The sequence below is a fragment of the Nicotiana tabacum genome, chromosome 8, assembly GCF_000715075.1.
Source record: "Nicotiana tabacum cultivar K326 chromosome 8, ASM71507v2, whole genome shotgun sequence".
Classification (NCBI taxonomy): Eukaryota; Viridiplantae; Streptophyta; class Magnoliopsida; order Solanales; family Solanaceae; genus Nicotiana; species Nicotiana tabacum.
In genome coordinates this window covers 65,507,218-65,520,393 of record NC_134087.1, presented here as the reverse complement: position 1 = coordinate 65,520,393, position 13,176 = coordinate 65,507,218, and the positions used below count along the sequence as shown (strand labels likewise).

General features: G+C 34.7%; 1 protein-coding gene and 1 long non-coding RNA gene across 3 annotated transcripts; both read left to right on the top strand.

Moving 5' to 3' along the window:
- The first annotated feature begins 3,056 nt into the window (after positions 1-3,056).
- Positions 3,057-8,823, top strand: LOC107761085 (uncharacterized). Its single transcript, XM_016579251.2, has 6 exons — positions 3,057-3,337; positions 5,640-5,876; positions 6,803-6,914; positions 6,997-7,171; positions 7,456-7,693; positions 8,367-8,823. Exons 1-6 carry the CDS (start codon positions 3,163-3,165, stop codon positions 8,654-8,656), a joined length of 1,227 nt encoding a protein of 408 aa, XP_016434737.1. The 5' UTR covers positions 3,057-3,162; the 3' UTR covers positions 8,657-8,823.
- An 892-nt stretch (positions 8,824-9,715) lies between these two features.
- LOC142162720 (uncharacterized) lies at positions 9,716-12,676 on the top strand. 2 transcript variants are annotated; one of them, XR_012694016.1, is made up of 2 exons: positions 9,716-9,854; positions 12,262-12,676. It is a non-coding gene; the product is annotated as an uncharacterized LOC142162720 (long non-coding RNA). The 2 variants fall into 2 exon arrangements; XR_012694017.1 differs by having other exon boundaries at positions 9,722-9,854; positions 9,944-12,676.
- Positions 12,677-13,176: the final 500 nt, after the last annotated feature.

The following is a 13,176-nucleotide window of genomic DNA, read 5'->3' as shown; positions in this document are numbered from 1 at the left end:
AGCAGTTTAAAAATTTAGGACTCTAAGTCCTGAATTTAAAATTAGCAGCTCAAAAATTCAAGATACTTAGTTCTGAAGATTGGACGAAATGCCAAATCTTTAAATACACTGTAAAATATGGATATATTTTAAATAGCAAACTTAAAAGTGGCCATTAGTGCACTTTGCCCAAACTTCAGTTCAAATGTTTGAAGCAAATCCACGAGGTTGGACGAAGTGCATTATTAGTCACTTTTAAGCCTGCTATTTAAAATATTCATAGTTCACTATGCCCAAACTTCAGTTCAAATGTTTGAAGCAAACATATGAGGTTGGGCGAAATGCACTATTAGTAACTTTGAAGCCCGCTATTTAAAAATATCCATAATTTATAATGTATTTAAAGACTAGAAATCGTTCTTGCTGAAAGAGACTTGGTTGATGGCAAAGAACCTCTCTGTTAGGGGTGGGCGTTCGGTATTTCGGTTCGGTATTTAAGAATTTCGGTTCGGTATTCGGTTTATCAATTGTATATACCAAATACGTACCATAATATTTCGGTACGCTTCGGTATTTCTTATTTTGGTTCGGTACGGTTTCGGAAATCTTCACTGTCTCCCCCTCCATTAACTAGAAAAATCTGGCGCCAACATTATTTTACCTTCAATTACTCTAATATTGTGCTTTCTTTTTCTTGATCCTCTAAAGTTGTTCACAAAATCTTTTGTCATTCGTTTGATACCTACATTTATGTACTTGAGCCTATAAGATCCAGAGTATTCCAAAATTTACATCGACTTTTTATATTAAAGCCAATGCTGGTAGCCAATTTAGAATGGCGCCATGGTTTTGTGAGATATTATTAACAGTGGCACCAATATATGGGAGTAATTTGCTTAGCCAGAGGAAAGTCTTGCCTTTGATCTGGGATGATGCGTATAGCTACCTTTCAATATAGAGTTAAGTCCCAAGACTCCGACTTTTCTATGAAGTCCGAGAAATTTTAGAAGCAAGTTGACAGTTGTGAGATTTGCTTTCGTTTCGGGACACCAAAATATTGATCTCACCTCATTAAACTATTTTGGTATTTCGGTATACCGAAATATCAATAATTCAATACCGTATATTGTACCAAATTACCGAAATACCGAGATTTCTGTACCGAAATACCGAAAAATCGAAATCGAAATACCAAATTAATTCGGTTCAGTTCGGAATTCGATTTTTCGGATTTTATGCCCACCCCTACTTAGTGTCCTGAATTTTCGAGCTGCTAATTTGAAATTCAGAACACTTTGACCTGAATTTCTGAACTGCTAATTTAAAATTTCGGACATAAGATTCGAATTTCTGGATACAATTTTTGAACTTTAAGACACGATGTCCTGAAGTTTGAACTTGAGATTTAAACTTAAGAATGTTGTGTCCTGAAGTTTGAGCAAATTGAATAATCTTTAAATATATTGTAAATTGTGAATATATTTTAAACTGCAAGCTTAAAAGTGACTACTTGGTGCCATTTCCACCATGAAGTTGGACCAAAGAATTGGTCTAAACTAGTTTGGTCCGAGTTTTGGTACCCTCTCTATTGGGTAACGTGCTTTGATATTAGGCCAAACTGTACAAGAAATTTTTACCTCTTATAGCAAAGGTTAACACCTTATTTATTTTAAATAAATACCATTTAAAAAATTATATTCTATAGATAACTTTTACTGTTTATAGCAAAATATCTAATTTTGTTACCTCCTACCCCAGAGCCACTAAATACACTATCCAGTTACACTTTTTTCTTTCTCTCTCTAATTTGATACATATCATTCTCTCTTCCAAATAATACCGGATTCATTGACCGACCACCACTTCTCTTGGCTGGGATTTGGGAACCTCCTCTCCGGCGAAATCCAGTTGTACGGATCTCTCTCTCTCTGTCTCATTTCATCTCCTAGATTTTCCGTCAGATTTGAACTTGGTTATCTCAATTCCCAAATTCAAAAATGGGGGAAAACGATTCCCAAATTCAAAAATGGGGAAAAACGATTTCTTAATCCCAAATGCCCAATTGTAAGTACTAAACAGAGAATTTGACCCCGGACGGTGGAAGAGCTGCTGAAGACGGAGATAAACGTCGATGTTAGAAGGGTAACGAGCCATGGCTTCCCGTTGTTATTGCTGCTTCTGACATTATTGTTGCATCTGCTGCAATAGGAGTAGCTTAAAATTAGGGTTTGTTCTTGAACAAGGACGACGGATTTTGGGGCTGAGCAACTTGATTTTCTGTTAATATATTTCAATGTATTTCAACGTATCATGCTGTATTTTCATGTGTTTCATTGTCTTTTTTTCATTGTAATTCAATATATCTCGTTGTATTCCATGTATTTCATTGTATTCACTGTCTTTTTTTCTCATTGTATTTCAATGTATCCCGCTGTATTTTATGTATTTCATTGTATTTACTGTCTCGCTATATGCCATGATTGTATTCATATGTTTTTTTAATTAATACAATTTATGTATTCAGATGTATTATATAATTTCTCTGAAGATTGCTATGTTTTTGAGGTATTTTTCGGTTGAGAATCTTTCTTATAACTGAAAATACAAAATTTATGTGTTATAATTGAGTTTGTTGAGTTATATTAGGAGTCTATTATGTTAATTGATTCACTTTGCGTTTTAAAAATAGTGTAATCCCCTATTTCACGTTGTGAATACAGACGAATACAATAATCTGTCCAGCTATAATCTCATGTTTCACTCCATGAATACAGTCGAATACACTCGAATACAACAACTGATTAGCTGGACTTCCCTAATTCACGCCTATTTTTGCTATTGTATTCATGAATACAATAGCTTAAATAAATTAATACATCTTATAACCGCAGAAAAAATATTTATAATCCGTAATATAGCAAATGGTATTTATAAATGACTAATTACTACTAAAAGATAGTACTTTATGAAAATTTATGTAGAAGTTATTTGACTTGGGCCTTTAACAAGAAGCCCAGTTTAAGTTATAAGACATTTTTTTCCACCTATAAGAAGTCCATTCAAACAAGGAAGTTGCGGACAATAAATTAAAATTGTCGAGAAATTCCGAACTGAAGTGCTAGAATATTCCAATCAGGAGGACCTGCCACTATTCAGTGCAACACGCGGAGGGAAAGTTGAGAGATGTCGTGTTTGGCATCTTGCTGCGCGTCATTGACATGCGGACTCTGCACATCGGTGGCGTCAGGTGTGACCAGGAGCTCAGCTAGACTTGCTTACTGTGCCCTATTTGGTGTTTCCTTGATCGTCTCTTGGGTTCTCAGAGAAGTCGCTTCTCCTCTCCTCAAGAATTTCTCATGTAAATTATCCTCTTTTTTCTGTCTCTTTTTAACCTCTTCAAACTGTTTTATGTTAGCTTTTATGGCTTGATTCAAATTGTTGAATAGCCGGTCGGAGATCTTATTCTTCTCCGCCTTCAAAAATTTAGTCACTATTGGGACGTAGCTGGTTGTACTTAAGCACTCTGACTTATACACGGTATAAGTGATTGTGGAAGAAAAATATTATTGTAATGATAAAAAGTTAGTTTAATAGGAAAGTATCGCATCAGAGTTCGAAAGTGAAAATATTTATTGAAATTGGATTTTTGAAAGGTGTGAAAATTATAAGAAATTAAAATAGCGTCAAACATTTTGGAATGTTCCAAAATAGAAAGAGTACAGTATAAATTGGAAAGGATGGAGTATTAGGCTTCAGACTTCTGGCAATTAGGGTTGTGGTCTGTCCTTTCACCTTTAAGTTCCATCTTCAGTTGTATTTAGGACCAAAAAAAAGGACAGAATCGTAAATGATAAAATTTACATTTTGCTATGGCAAAACTATCCTGATTTTGAATGTATTCATATAGTTACGCAGGTTCTTTGGGAGAACATTAGATTGTAGTTCTCTGGGAGATCTTTCTAGCTGTTAGGGGCCGTTTGGTAGGAGGTATAAGAATAGTGCTGAATATAGTTTATGAGCAATGCTAGTATTAGTTGGGATTAGTTATGCTGACATTAGTTATGTTGAGATTATTTCTCATCCACTGTTTGGTTTGGTGTATTAAAGCACTGCATAATTTCTTAAAAAAATTAGTTGTTTATAAAAATACCCTCCACATTCTTTAACCTTGTATACTCTGAGGGATTTGTGGGGCAATTATGTCTTTAACCATGCTTATGCATGTATTAAGAACCCATGCATTGCTAATACCATGGTTTGTTATGTACTAGTTGTACATAGGATAATACTAAATAGGATGTATAAATAATACAAGTATTAGTAATACATAAGTTGAAAAAAATGTACCAAACAAGGGATTAGTAATGCACAGAGCTAATGCTTGCATTATATTTTCTAATACCTCCTACCAAAAATCGGTCACACGCTTCACTAGCAAGCCATAGATGCCACTCTTCTTTGCTGATCAGAGTTCAGCTGTACATGGTTGACTGACGACTGCATGCAAACTATTTGGGGGCGAAGTGGTTTTCATATTAATAGGAGAAGATATAAAATGGTTGCTTCGGTTACTGGTTGTTTTGTTGCTTTGCTTCTAGTTGATTCCTTCTCTAGATTTTTCTTTCCTTAAGTAGCTCCGCCGGATGCATCCTGCTTTCTATGAAGGGACTTAGAAGGAGGAAGTTCTACCTGATATGGTACTCAAATGATATATACTCCCAAGTATACTTGAGATCTTTCAAAGCATGCTACTTCAGTAAATGAAGATACAAACTTCAGAGACGATATTATGCTTTTTCTCCTGTTATGACTGTCCTCTTCAATTTTCACATCACACTGAACCTGCTAGGTTTTATGATTTTTTACAAAGTCTCCTTCAGTAAAGAGTTGTCTTTGGTCATGGGTTCGAGCCGTGATAGCAACCACTAATGCTTGCGTTAGGGTAGGCTGTCTACAGTCTACATCACACCCTCTGGGGTGCAGCCCTTTCCCGAACTTTGCGTGAATGCGAATGCTTTGTGTATCGGGTTTCCCTTTTTTCTCCTTCAGTGAAAAAATGCTAATGTGATAATGTATATTTGGTAGATGATGATGGATTTGACTTTGAATGAGGTACTGAAACTCCAAAAGAATCAACTGATTTGAAAAGAAATTAGCTAATTAGAAAAGTACTCCTTCATTGCCAGAGAGCCTCCAGGACAAGGAGGCAGCGATCAACCACCCACTTTTTGATTTATTTGTATTTCTTTATTGAGAGTAATATTGCCAAATAACTTATAATGTTACAGGTTTTGATTGGAAACGCTGATTAGGTGATATCGTTTGGAAACTATAGAAAAGCGCATCAAATTACATAAACAACAGAGGAATTGAGTGCAAATTAGACCTCCTTTTATATATATCTGGCTAAAAAGAAATGTGTCAAAAATTAGTAGTTCTTTGCCAGGAAAAAAGGAACAAAGAATTGATGGAAGTTTAACTCAAAATTCTTTTCAGATTTCTTTCTGTATCTAAATCAGTTTTGTCTCTAAATAAGCCAATAGTCTAAGTGAAATATCTGTTGAGATCCCCCATATTCTTCATGCTACTTGTTGTTTTACAATGATGAAAGTAATACTTGCATTTCTTGCTAAGTTGTTCATATGTTTTGTTGGTTGTAGGGATAAACACTTCAGACAATTACTCGAAGGAATGGTTTCAAGCACAAGCTGTTCTTCGTGTCAGTTTGGGGAATTTCTTGTTTTTTGGACTGCTTGCACTTATAATGATTGGTGTCAAGGATCAAAATGATAAGCGTGACTCCTGGCATCACGGTGGATGGGTTGCTAAATTGGTGATCTGGGTGTTGCTTGTTGCCCTTATGTTTTTCCTGCCTAACGGTGTCATAACAGTTTATAGTCAGTTCTATGCCCTTAAACTGAAATAATTTAGTAGTCAACATTTAAATGATTTTTCTTTTTTTAGTTCTGAAATTAATTTAGTAGTCAACATTAAAATCATTTTCTTTTAGTATGACATCTACATAAAATCATCAACTGTCATTTTATTTTCTCCTTTCAGAAGTTAGAAGACTAGGGATCTCAATTCTGCCAGATCTACCGTACCTTAGAAAGATTTTTCTTCAAAATTATCAGATAATGTCTCTAGGAAACATAATTTTGCGGAGTAAGTACATGATGAACAGAATATCAACTAGGTAAAGGAACTGGCATGTTTTGACAGTTTAAGTGTTTTTCCTGACAACAGTTCAGCCAGTGTTGTCAAAGGCACGCTTAAGCCCTGAAGCGAGACTTAAAACATGTTGAGCGCTTCGTCTCGCTTTGCTGGCGCTTCAGTGTCGTCATCAAGGTTCTAAGGCATGCTTTTCCTTGCCAATAGCTTAATCCTGAAGAGGCGACACTAAAAAATTGAAATTTCACTTCATCATAATTCTTTTTCAATTTCTTTATCCATATATTTGTTTTGTTATTCACACTTATCAGTCTTGAACTACACATGCATATATATATTTTTTCTCTATTTGCGCCTTTTTTCATTAAAGCCCACGCTTTATTTGCGTTGTGCGTTAAAGACCCAAAAGACCTTAGAGTTTTTTGCACTTTTCGCCTTTGATAACACTTAATTCAGCTTTTTACCATTTTTTTTTGGACCACTCTTTTTTCAGTTTACTTCTTCCAATAAGTACACTCTCCTCTAGCTTGTGGGTTCAAAATCCTGTTCTATTTTTTTATATTGTGTCGCTTCTTTAGTTCAGATAGTTAACTGTCAAAAATTGTATTTTATTTTCATTTTGCCTGATTGGTTTTATTTTCTGCCTTTGCAGGTTTTATTTCGAAATTTGGGGCAGGGTTGTTTTTGTTAATCCAAGTAATAATACTGTTAGATGCTACACACTCATGGAATGATTCATGGGTTGCAAAAGATGAACAAAAGTGGTTGGTTCAATTTCTTATCCTTTTTAATAATTTCATCCTTGGACCTTTTTTAATCTTTAAAAGTTTGACATTTTTTGTGCAGGTATATTGCTTTGCTTGTGATCTCTGTGGGATGCTATATTGCAACATTTGCTTTTTCTGGAATCTTATTTATGTGGTTCAATCCTTCTGGACATGACTGTGGACTGAACGTGTTCTTCATTGTAATGACCATGATCCTTGCATTTGCATTTGCTGTTATTGCTTTGCACCCAAAGGTAAATGCTCTCTCTGTTGATGCTGTTATTTTCACCTTAACACTTCTTCCCTGGAGGATAACTTTTTAAAAATATTGAAATGCTTCATATGCATTATGCATTACGAAGTCGATTGTCTCTTGCAGATGACATGCATATACTTATATGCATATGTATACGTCAAACATTTCCTTTAGGGTTACCTGCCTATTCTATGCATTCAGAAGAATCACTTTTGATACCTAAATTTTTTCCTTTTGTGTTTTTACTTATACTAATCATCTTTCTGCTTTAACTATGTCCAGGTAAATGGAAGCCTATTGCCGGCCTCTGTGATATCTGTTTACTGTGCTTATGTTTGCTACACTGGTCTTTCTAGTGAACCTCGAGATTATGTCTGCAATGGGCTTAACAAATCAAAGGCTGTAACAACAAGTACCCTTGTTCTCGGGATGCTTACAACTGTTCTCTCAGTTCTATATTCTGCTCTTCGTGCTGGATCTTCAACTACTTTTCTCTCTCCTCCATCTTCTCCCAGATCAGGTACTAAACCCTCTTTATGCTCTTACTATTTCTTCTGCAGCTCAGTGAATGACTTAGATTTGTAAACCCTTTTTTTCAATTCATGAAGATTCCTGTGATTTCCTTATCCCCAAAAAAAAAAGATTCCTGTGATTTGTCTGGTTATTTTGTCCCTTCCCCACAGTGTGGGATATTACTGGGTATGTTGTTGTTGTTGTCTGGTTATTGTCAATTTTCACTATAATGGGTGATGATGACTTTTAGGAGAAGCTGTTTATGGTCATTGTCACAGTGTATTCTCCTTCCTTTCTTTTTTTAAAATAACCTAGGGGGAATATTGCTTGTGCCTTCTTAACAATGGATCTTCTAGCATGTACTACCTGTTGTAGCTGTGTGTTTATGTGCCTAGGTGAATTAAGATGGTGAAATTGTTACTAAAAAGCGGAAATATACTCATACAGAATAGTGGAACATACCCATTGTCTCTTTCAAGTAACAGAACTCTAATATTAAGCGACATTATATTAGTACATCAGACCTCACACAAGCTGTTGTGATCCATCCATTCATGAGCAATAGTCATCAAAAGTCTTGCCTGTGATGCGGCTGATATCTTGCTGTAGAATTTCTCTAACTGCATATTTTACGCAACTTCACGAAAAATTTCTTGACTAGTACCAATCTTCTGTTATAGGTGAGAAGAAATCCCTTCTTGCTTCCGAGGAGCTGGAATCTGGGAAAGGATCAGCAGAAGCACGGCCAGTGAGCTATTCCTACTCATTCTTCCATCTGATATTTGCTCTGGCTAGCATGTATTCTGCAATGCTTCTTTCTGGGTGGACTAGCAGTTCTGAGAGTTCAGACCTAATCGATGTTGGTTGGACATCTCTTTGGGTTCGCATATGTACAGAATGGGTTACTGCTGGACTATATATTTGGTCCCTTGTGGCTCCATTGCTTTTCCCTGACCGCGAATTCTATTGATCCTTATATAATGATCAGTATGTAGTTATCTGTCTTTGTTAATGTGTGTCTTCAACTTGTATCAAGCTTGTTATTTAAATATAAAATGTCCTCGGTGCTTCTACTGAAAGACCAAGATGTAGTTGTATTTATCTACCGATAAATGTAATACTAGTATTTTGTATCTAGCTTTGCACGTACATCATACTTGCTTGAAATAAAATCCGGAGTAGAAATCCGACTATGCCCCCCCACCCCACCCCCACCCCACCCCAAAACCCACTCCAGCTCTTGGCACTCTAAACTCGTTTTGAAAAGTCATTTATAGCCTGTTTGGTCAAGCTTCTCCAACCTACAAGTATTTTTTTTTTTCAAAATTGAAGTGTTTGGCCAAGTCTTTTGAAGAAAAAAAAAGTGTTTTTGAGGAGAAATAAAAGCAGAAAAAAATAGTTTTTTTCTAAAAGCACTTTTTTGAAAAGCATTTTTGAGAAAAATATACTTAAAAACAGTTTTTAAAAGTTTGGTTAAACACTAATTGCTGCTTAGAAGAACTTTTTAAATTAATTAACCAAATATAAATTATTTTTCATCAAAAGTACTTTCGAAAAAAGCACTTTGAAGAAAAAGCTGATTTTTGCATCTTGGTCTAACATGCAATTAAACACTTAATCTATGCGGGTGACCATGGATGCCTATTCTTGTTCCTAAGTTACGAGTATTATGACAGCCTTACTTCCTCCCGTCTATGCAATTCCTTATTTCCGATTTAACGATTGTCTGGAAAAAGAAGGATCAAATTTCAACGAGCAGATCTTAACATATAATATGAATATGAAAGAACAAAAAAATTTGATGCATTTCACTAATACTTAATGAGAAAAGTGATCATACAACTTATTAGTAAGGTTAATAAATATGGAACACTTCATATACTATTAAATATTATATCCCGCAAGATAATTTCAAATATTTCTAGACATTTTTTTAAAAAAATTCTATATAAAATCTTAAAAGTATATATAAAAATTATATTATATATTTATACGTAGTATTGATTAGAATTTTTTACTATGCCATTTTATTTTATTTGCTATACGTATTCCTACACAATTCTAGAACCCTCCTCTGCTTTCAAAACGTATTTTCTTCATCTTCACACTTGGACCTGCTACTCCTCTTTCATTTACATTGATCTTCTAGCTGGGTCTCTCAATTTCAGGTAAGGGAATCCTTAATTTTTGCTTTAATATTCGTCTTCGGTGGTTACGTTATAACTTCACGTCTGATCATCTGTCAATTTTTGTCCAGATCTTATCCGTTCTTCTTGTTTTCTCCTTGATTTTTTGGTTCTCTTCGGTCTTCCCAAATTCATGGCTCGTATCATTCTATTTTTCTTGGTAGTAATTTCATTTGCTTTCCCCTTCCTTTTTTTTTTTTTTTGAATTTCAAAAAATGTCCCTTTAAATTCTATTATATGCGAACAAATTCATGATATACATAAGCGAACGAATTCATGACTCTTTGGCGCAAAGCCAGGAGCTCTTCACCGGAGGTGGTACTTTTTCTATTAGTTTATAATGATGAATTTCCGCATTCCAAGTGTTAAAAACTTGGAGCAAATAGAAACTGATATAAAAAATAAGGATGCTAAGACATTGGAAATATCCAATTCTAGGCACACATTCGAAATGTGGGCCGAAAAATTGAATTTACTTAGAATCAAAGATTTCAAATGTATTAAAAATAAATTATACTTGTAAATTGGGGTACATTTTTATCTTTCTCCAGCCTTATTTGTTGTACTTATTTATTATTAATACTTTATTTTTGTTCATTTTCTCTTCTCTATTATAGTTATTTTACTCTCTGTAGTGTTAATTTTCTATTGCTGTGTTTGTATAGTATTTCAAAGTGTGAGTAGAAAGTTCATTTCTTATTGTAGTCGAGTACTAAAATCGGGCTTAGTTCCTACTTCCTAGGGAGGGTATGTGATTTGCAAATGCAACCCTCATGCTTGCTTATGATTTTAAGTTTGAGGACAAGCATTTGAAAATTTGCATCGTAAAATTTTATTGTCATAGCATTAGCAGAGGAGGAGATTGAGGATAGCATTAGCCTTATTTCTATCTGCTTGCTGAGTTAATATCACAGATGTTAATAACTTAATATAAGATAGCTTATCCTTTCATCTTTGGTGTCTGAACATTTTACGGAGGTAAGATCTACTCCTTTTACTAAGTATTATAAATTCCTTCAATAAAATTAGCTTAAGGATGTTGATAAAAGAATAAGCTAAGGGCTAAAAAATGTGCAGATCCTTTGGGAGGAGGAATAGCAGATAACGGTTGTAGGATCTTTTTTTGACATGTTTTCTCTTGAGTTGCAGAAGTCATATAGGTCCTTGAGCTAGGAGCCTAGGACCTAGCCAACATAATCAAAATCAAGCTCTCATATTCTTTCATGTAAAAGAAACTGATTTTCTTGTTTGCTGTTTTTGTATTTGCATGTTCTATTGCCTCTTTTTCCTGAACTAAAATTTCACTTTCTCATGCATGTTCCAATATGAAAGCTGAGATCTACAAAAACTACAGTTCACTCCAGATCTGCATGATTAGTGAATTAGGGGATTGATAGCCCGTTTGGCCAAGCTTCTAAAATCAACTTATTTTGAGAAGTGCTTTTCTCAAAAGTACTTTTTAAAAAAGTGTTTTTGGTGAGAAGCAGTTTGTGTTTGACTAATTAATTTGAAAAGCACTTTTGAGCAGTAATTAGTGTTTGGCCAAGTTTTTGAAAACTGCTTCTAAGTGTATTTTTCTCAAAAGTGCTTTTGGAGAGAAGCTACTTTTTTCTGCTTCTCCAAAACTGCTTTTCCTTTTCCTCAAAAACACTTTTTTTCCTTCCAAAAGCTTGGGCAAACACCTCAATTTTTGGCCAAAATCACTTTTGGCCCAAAAAAAAGCTTGGCCAAACAGGCTATGAGTGTCATTTAGCATTGATAGAAGTTAGACTGGACTAATAGCACATGAAAGAGTGCAGACATCCCTTTCCATATTCAGTTAGCAAGTTTTCTCTCTTATATTAACTCTGAGTTATTTAATGAAGTTGAGGTAATGCAATGGGGCTCGCATACATTACGTGGCTTATGAATAATTAGTATGTGTTTTTAATCCATATTGGGACCATTGCTTAGTTTGATGTTTATACTATATCTTACTTGGTGTATTGTATTTTTGTGCTTCTGAGCATTCTTATAACTCTTACTGACGTTTCTGATGTTGCTTATGTTGTACACTTGATGCGTATGGAGATGTAGATTCATAATTTGGAACCAAATCTAAATGCGTCTTAGCATATATTTTGATCATTGGCCTATTTGGATCTGTTTTTGACAACTCTATTAGTTCATTCCATTTATGAGACTGGAAATACAACACGTCAAAATTCTTGGCACTAGGATTTGTAATGTAGAACATTCTTTACCACCTTCTACAGCAAATTTTGAGAGGCTCTTTTGTACCTTGAAGAGATTTGTCTTCAGAAATTTGACAGAGTATCTCTTCCAAATTGTTGTATTGATGCATCATAGCATAACTTTCTGTCCTTTTCATGTATTCTAACATTGACAGGTTTGTGTTCAGGAAGATATCGAAATCTTAGCAATGGAATGGGCCATTTTTACTCATGAACTACTCTTTCAGCCTCGTGATTTTTGGTAGTGGTGATCTATTTGACATCTTTGACCTTTGATACCATCAGACTATATATGTTATTGTCGACATGTAAACAATCTTTTTATATATGTGCATATGCTGTAAACCGAGAAAATCATAATAAAGATGGAAATGATGTGTAGCCTAGCCAAGAAAAATAAATTATAAATCAAAATTGGCAAATGAAACGTGCTTCTTTCTCATTGAAGCACAAAGTTTTAAAAGATGCCTGCATGAAAATTTAGAGTTTCCCTAAAATTGTTAAGTCATGGGATGACGCATTTCTCTTGTTTAGTTAATTACTTTTATCATTTAATAGCTTTTTCACTGACATTTGAGCGTCATAAAATTCTCGGTAATTATGCCTCACACATCATCCATGTCTTGAGTAACATATTCATTAGTTTTGGCATAGGTATTTGATAAGCGAATCTTGTTATCTCCTTATTGAAGTTCTTTATTGAGATTCTTTCAATGATAGCTTGGAAAGAGCTCGCACACAGTAGTACACTATACAAATGAAAATTTAAACATTTCAAACCAAACTTCAACTTTTGTTGGAATTCTCGACAGGTTTAACAATTATTTTGGCATAGACTGCAAGATTGGCCAGAATGTTGTCTTCAACAACCTTAGAAGGTTCTTTCTCTTTGCCTTCATTGGGGTCTTCTTCCTTCACTTCATAATTGTTCTTTGTGCGATACTCAATCTTAATCCCGTGAGTGCATTTAAAGTGAAGAACCACTCCTCCATTAGAGTGAAAAACGGAAGAAACACATCATTCTGGAATGATAACTTGTTAGGACACGGAAGCTTAAAGGAAAGATACCC

What these genes read in the sequence shown, in the direction of transcription:
- LOC107761085 (XM_016579251.2), top strand. Translation starts at nt 3,163, where the DNA reads ATGTCGTGTTTGGCATCTTGCTGCGCGTCATTGACATGCGGACTCTGC. An exon ending in CGGTGTCATAACAGTTTATA is followed by an intron (nt 5,877 to 6,802) that starts GTCAGTTCTATG and finishes CTGCCTTTGCAG; the next exon opens with GTTTTATTTCGAAATTTGGG. An exon ending in TTATTGCTTTGCACCCAAAG is followed by an intron (nt 7,172 to 7,455) that starts GTAAATGCTCTC and finishes AACTATGTCCAG; the next exon opens with GTAAATGGAAGCCTATTGCC.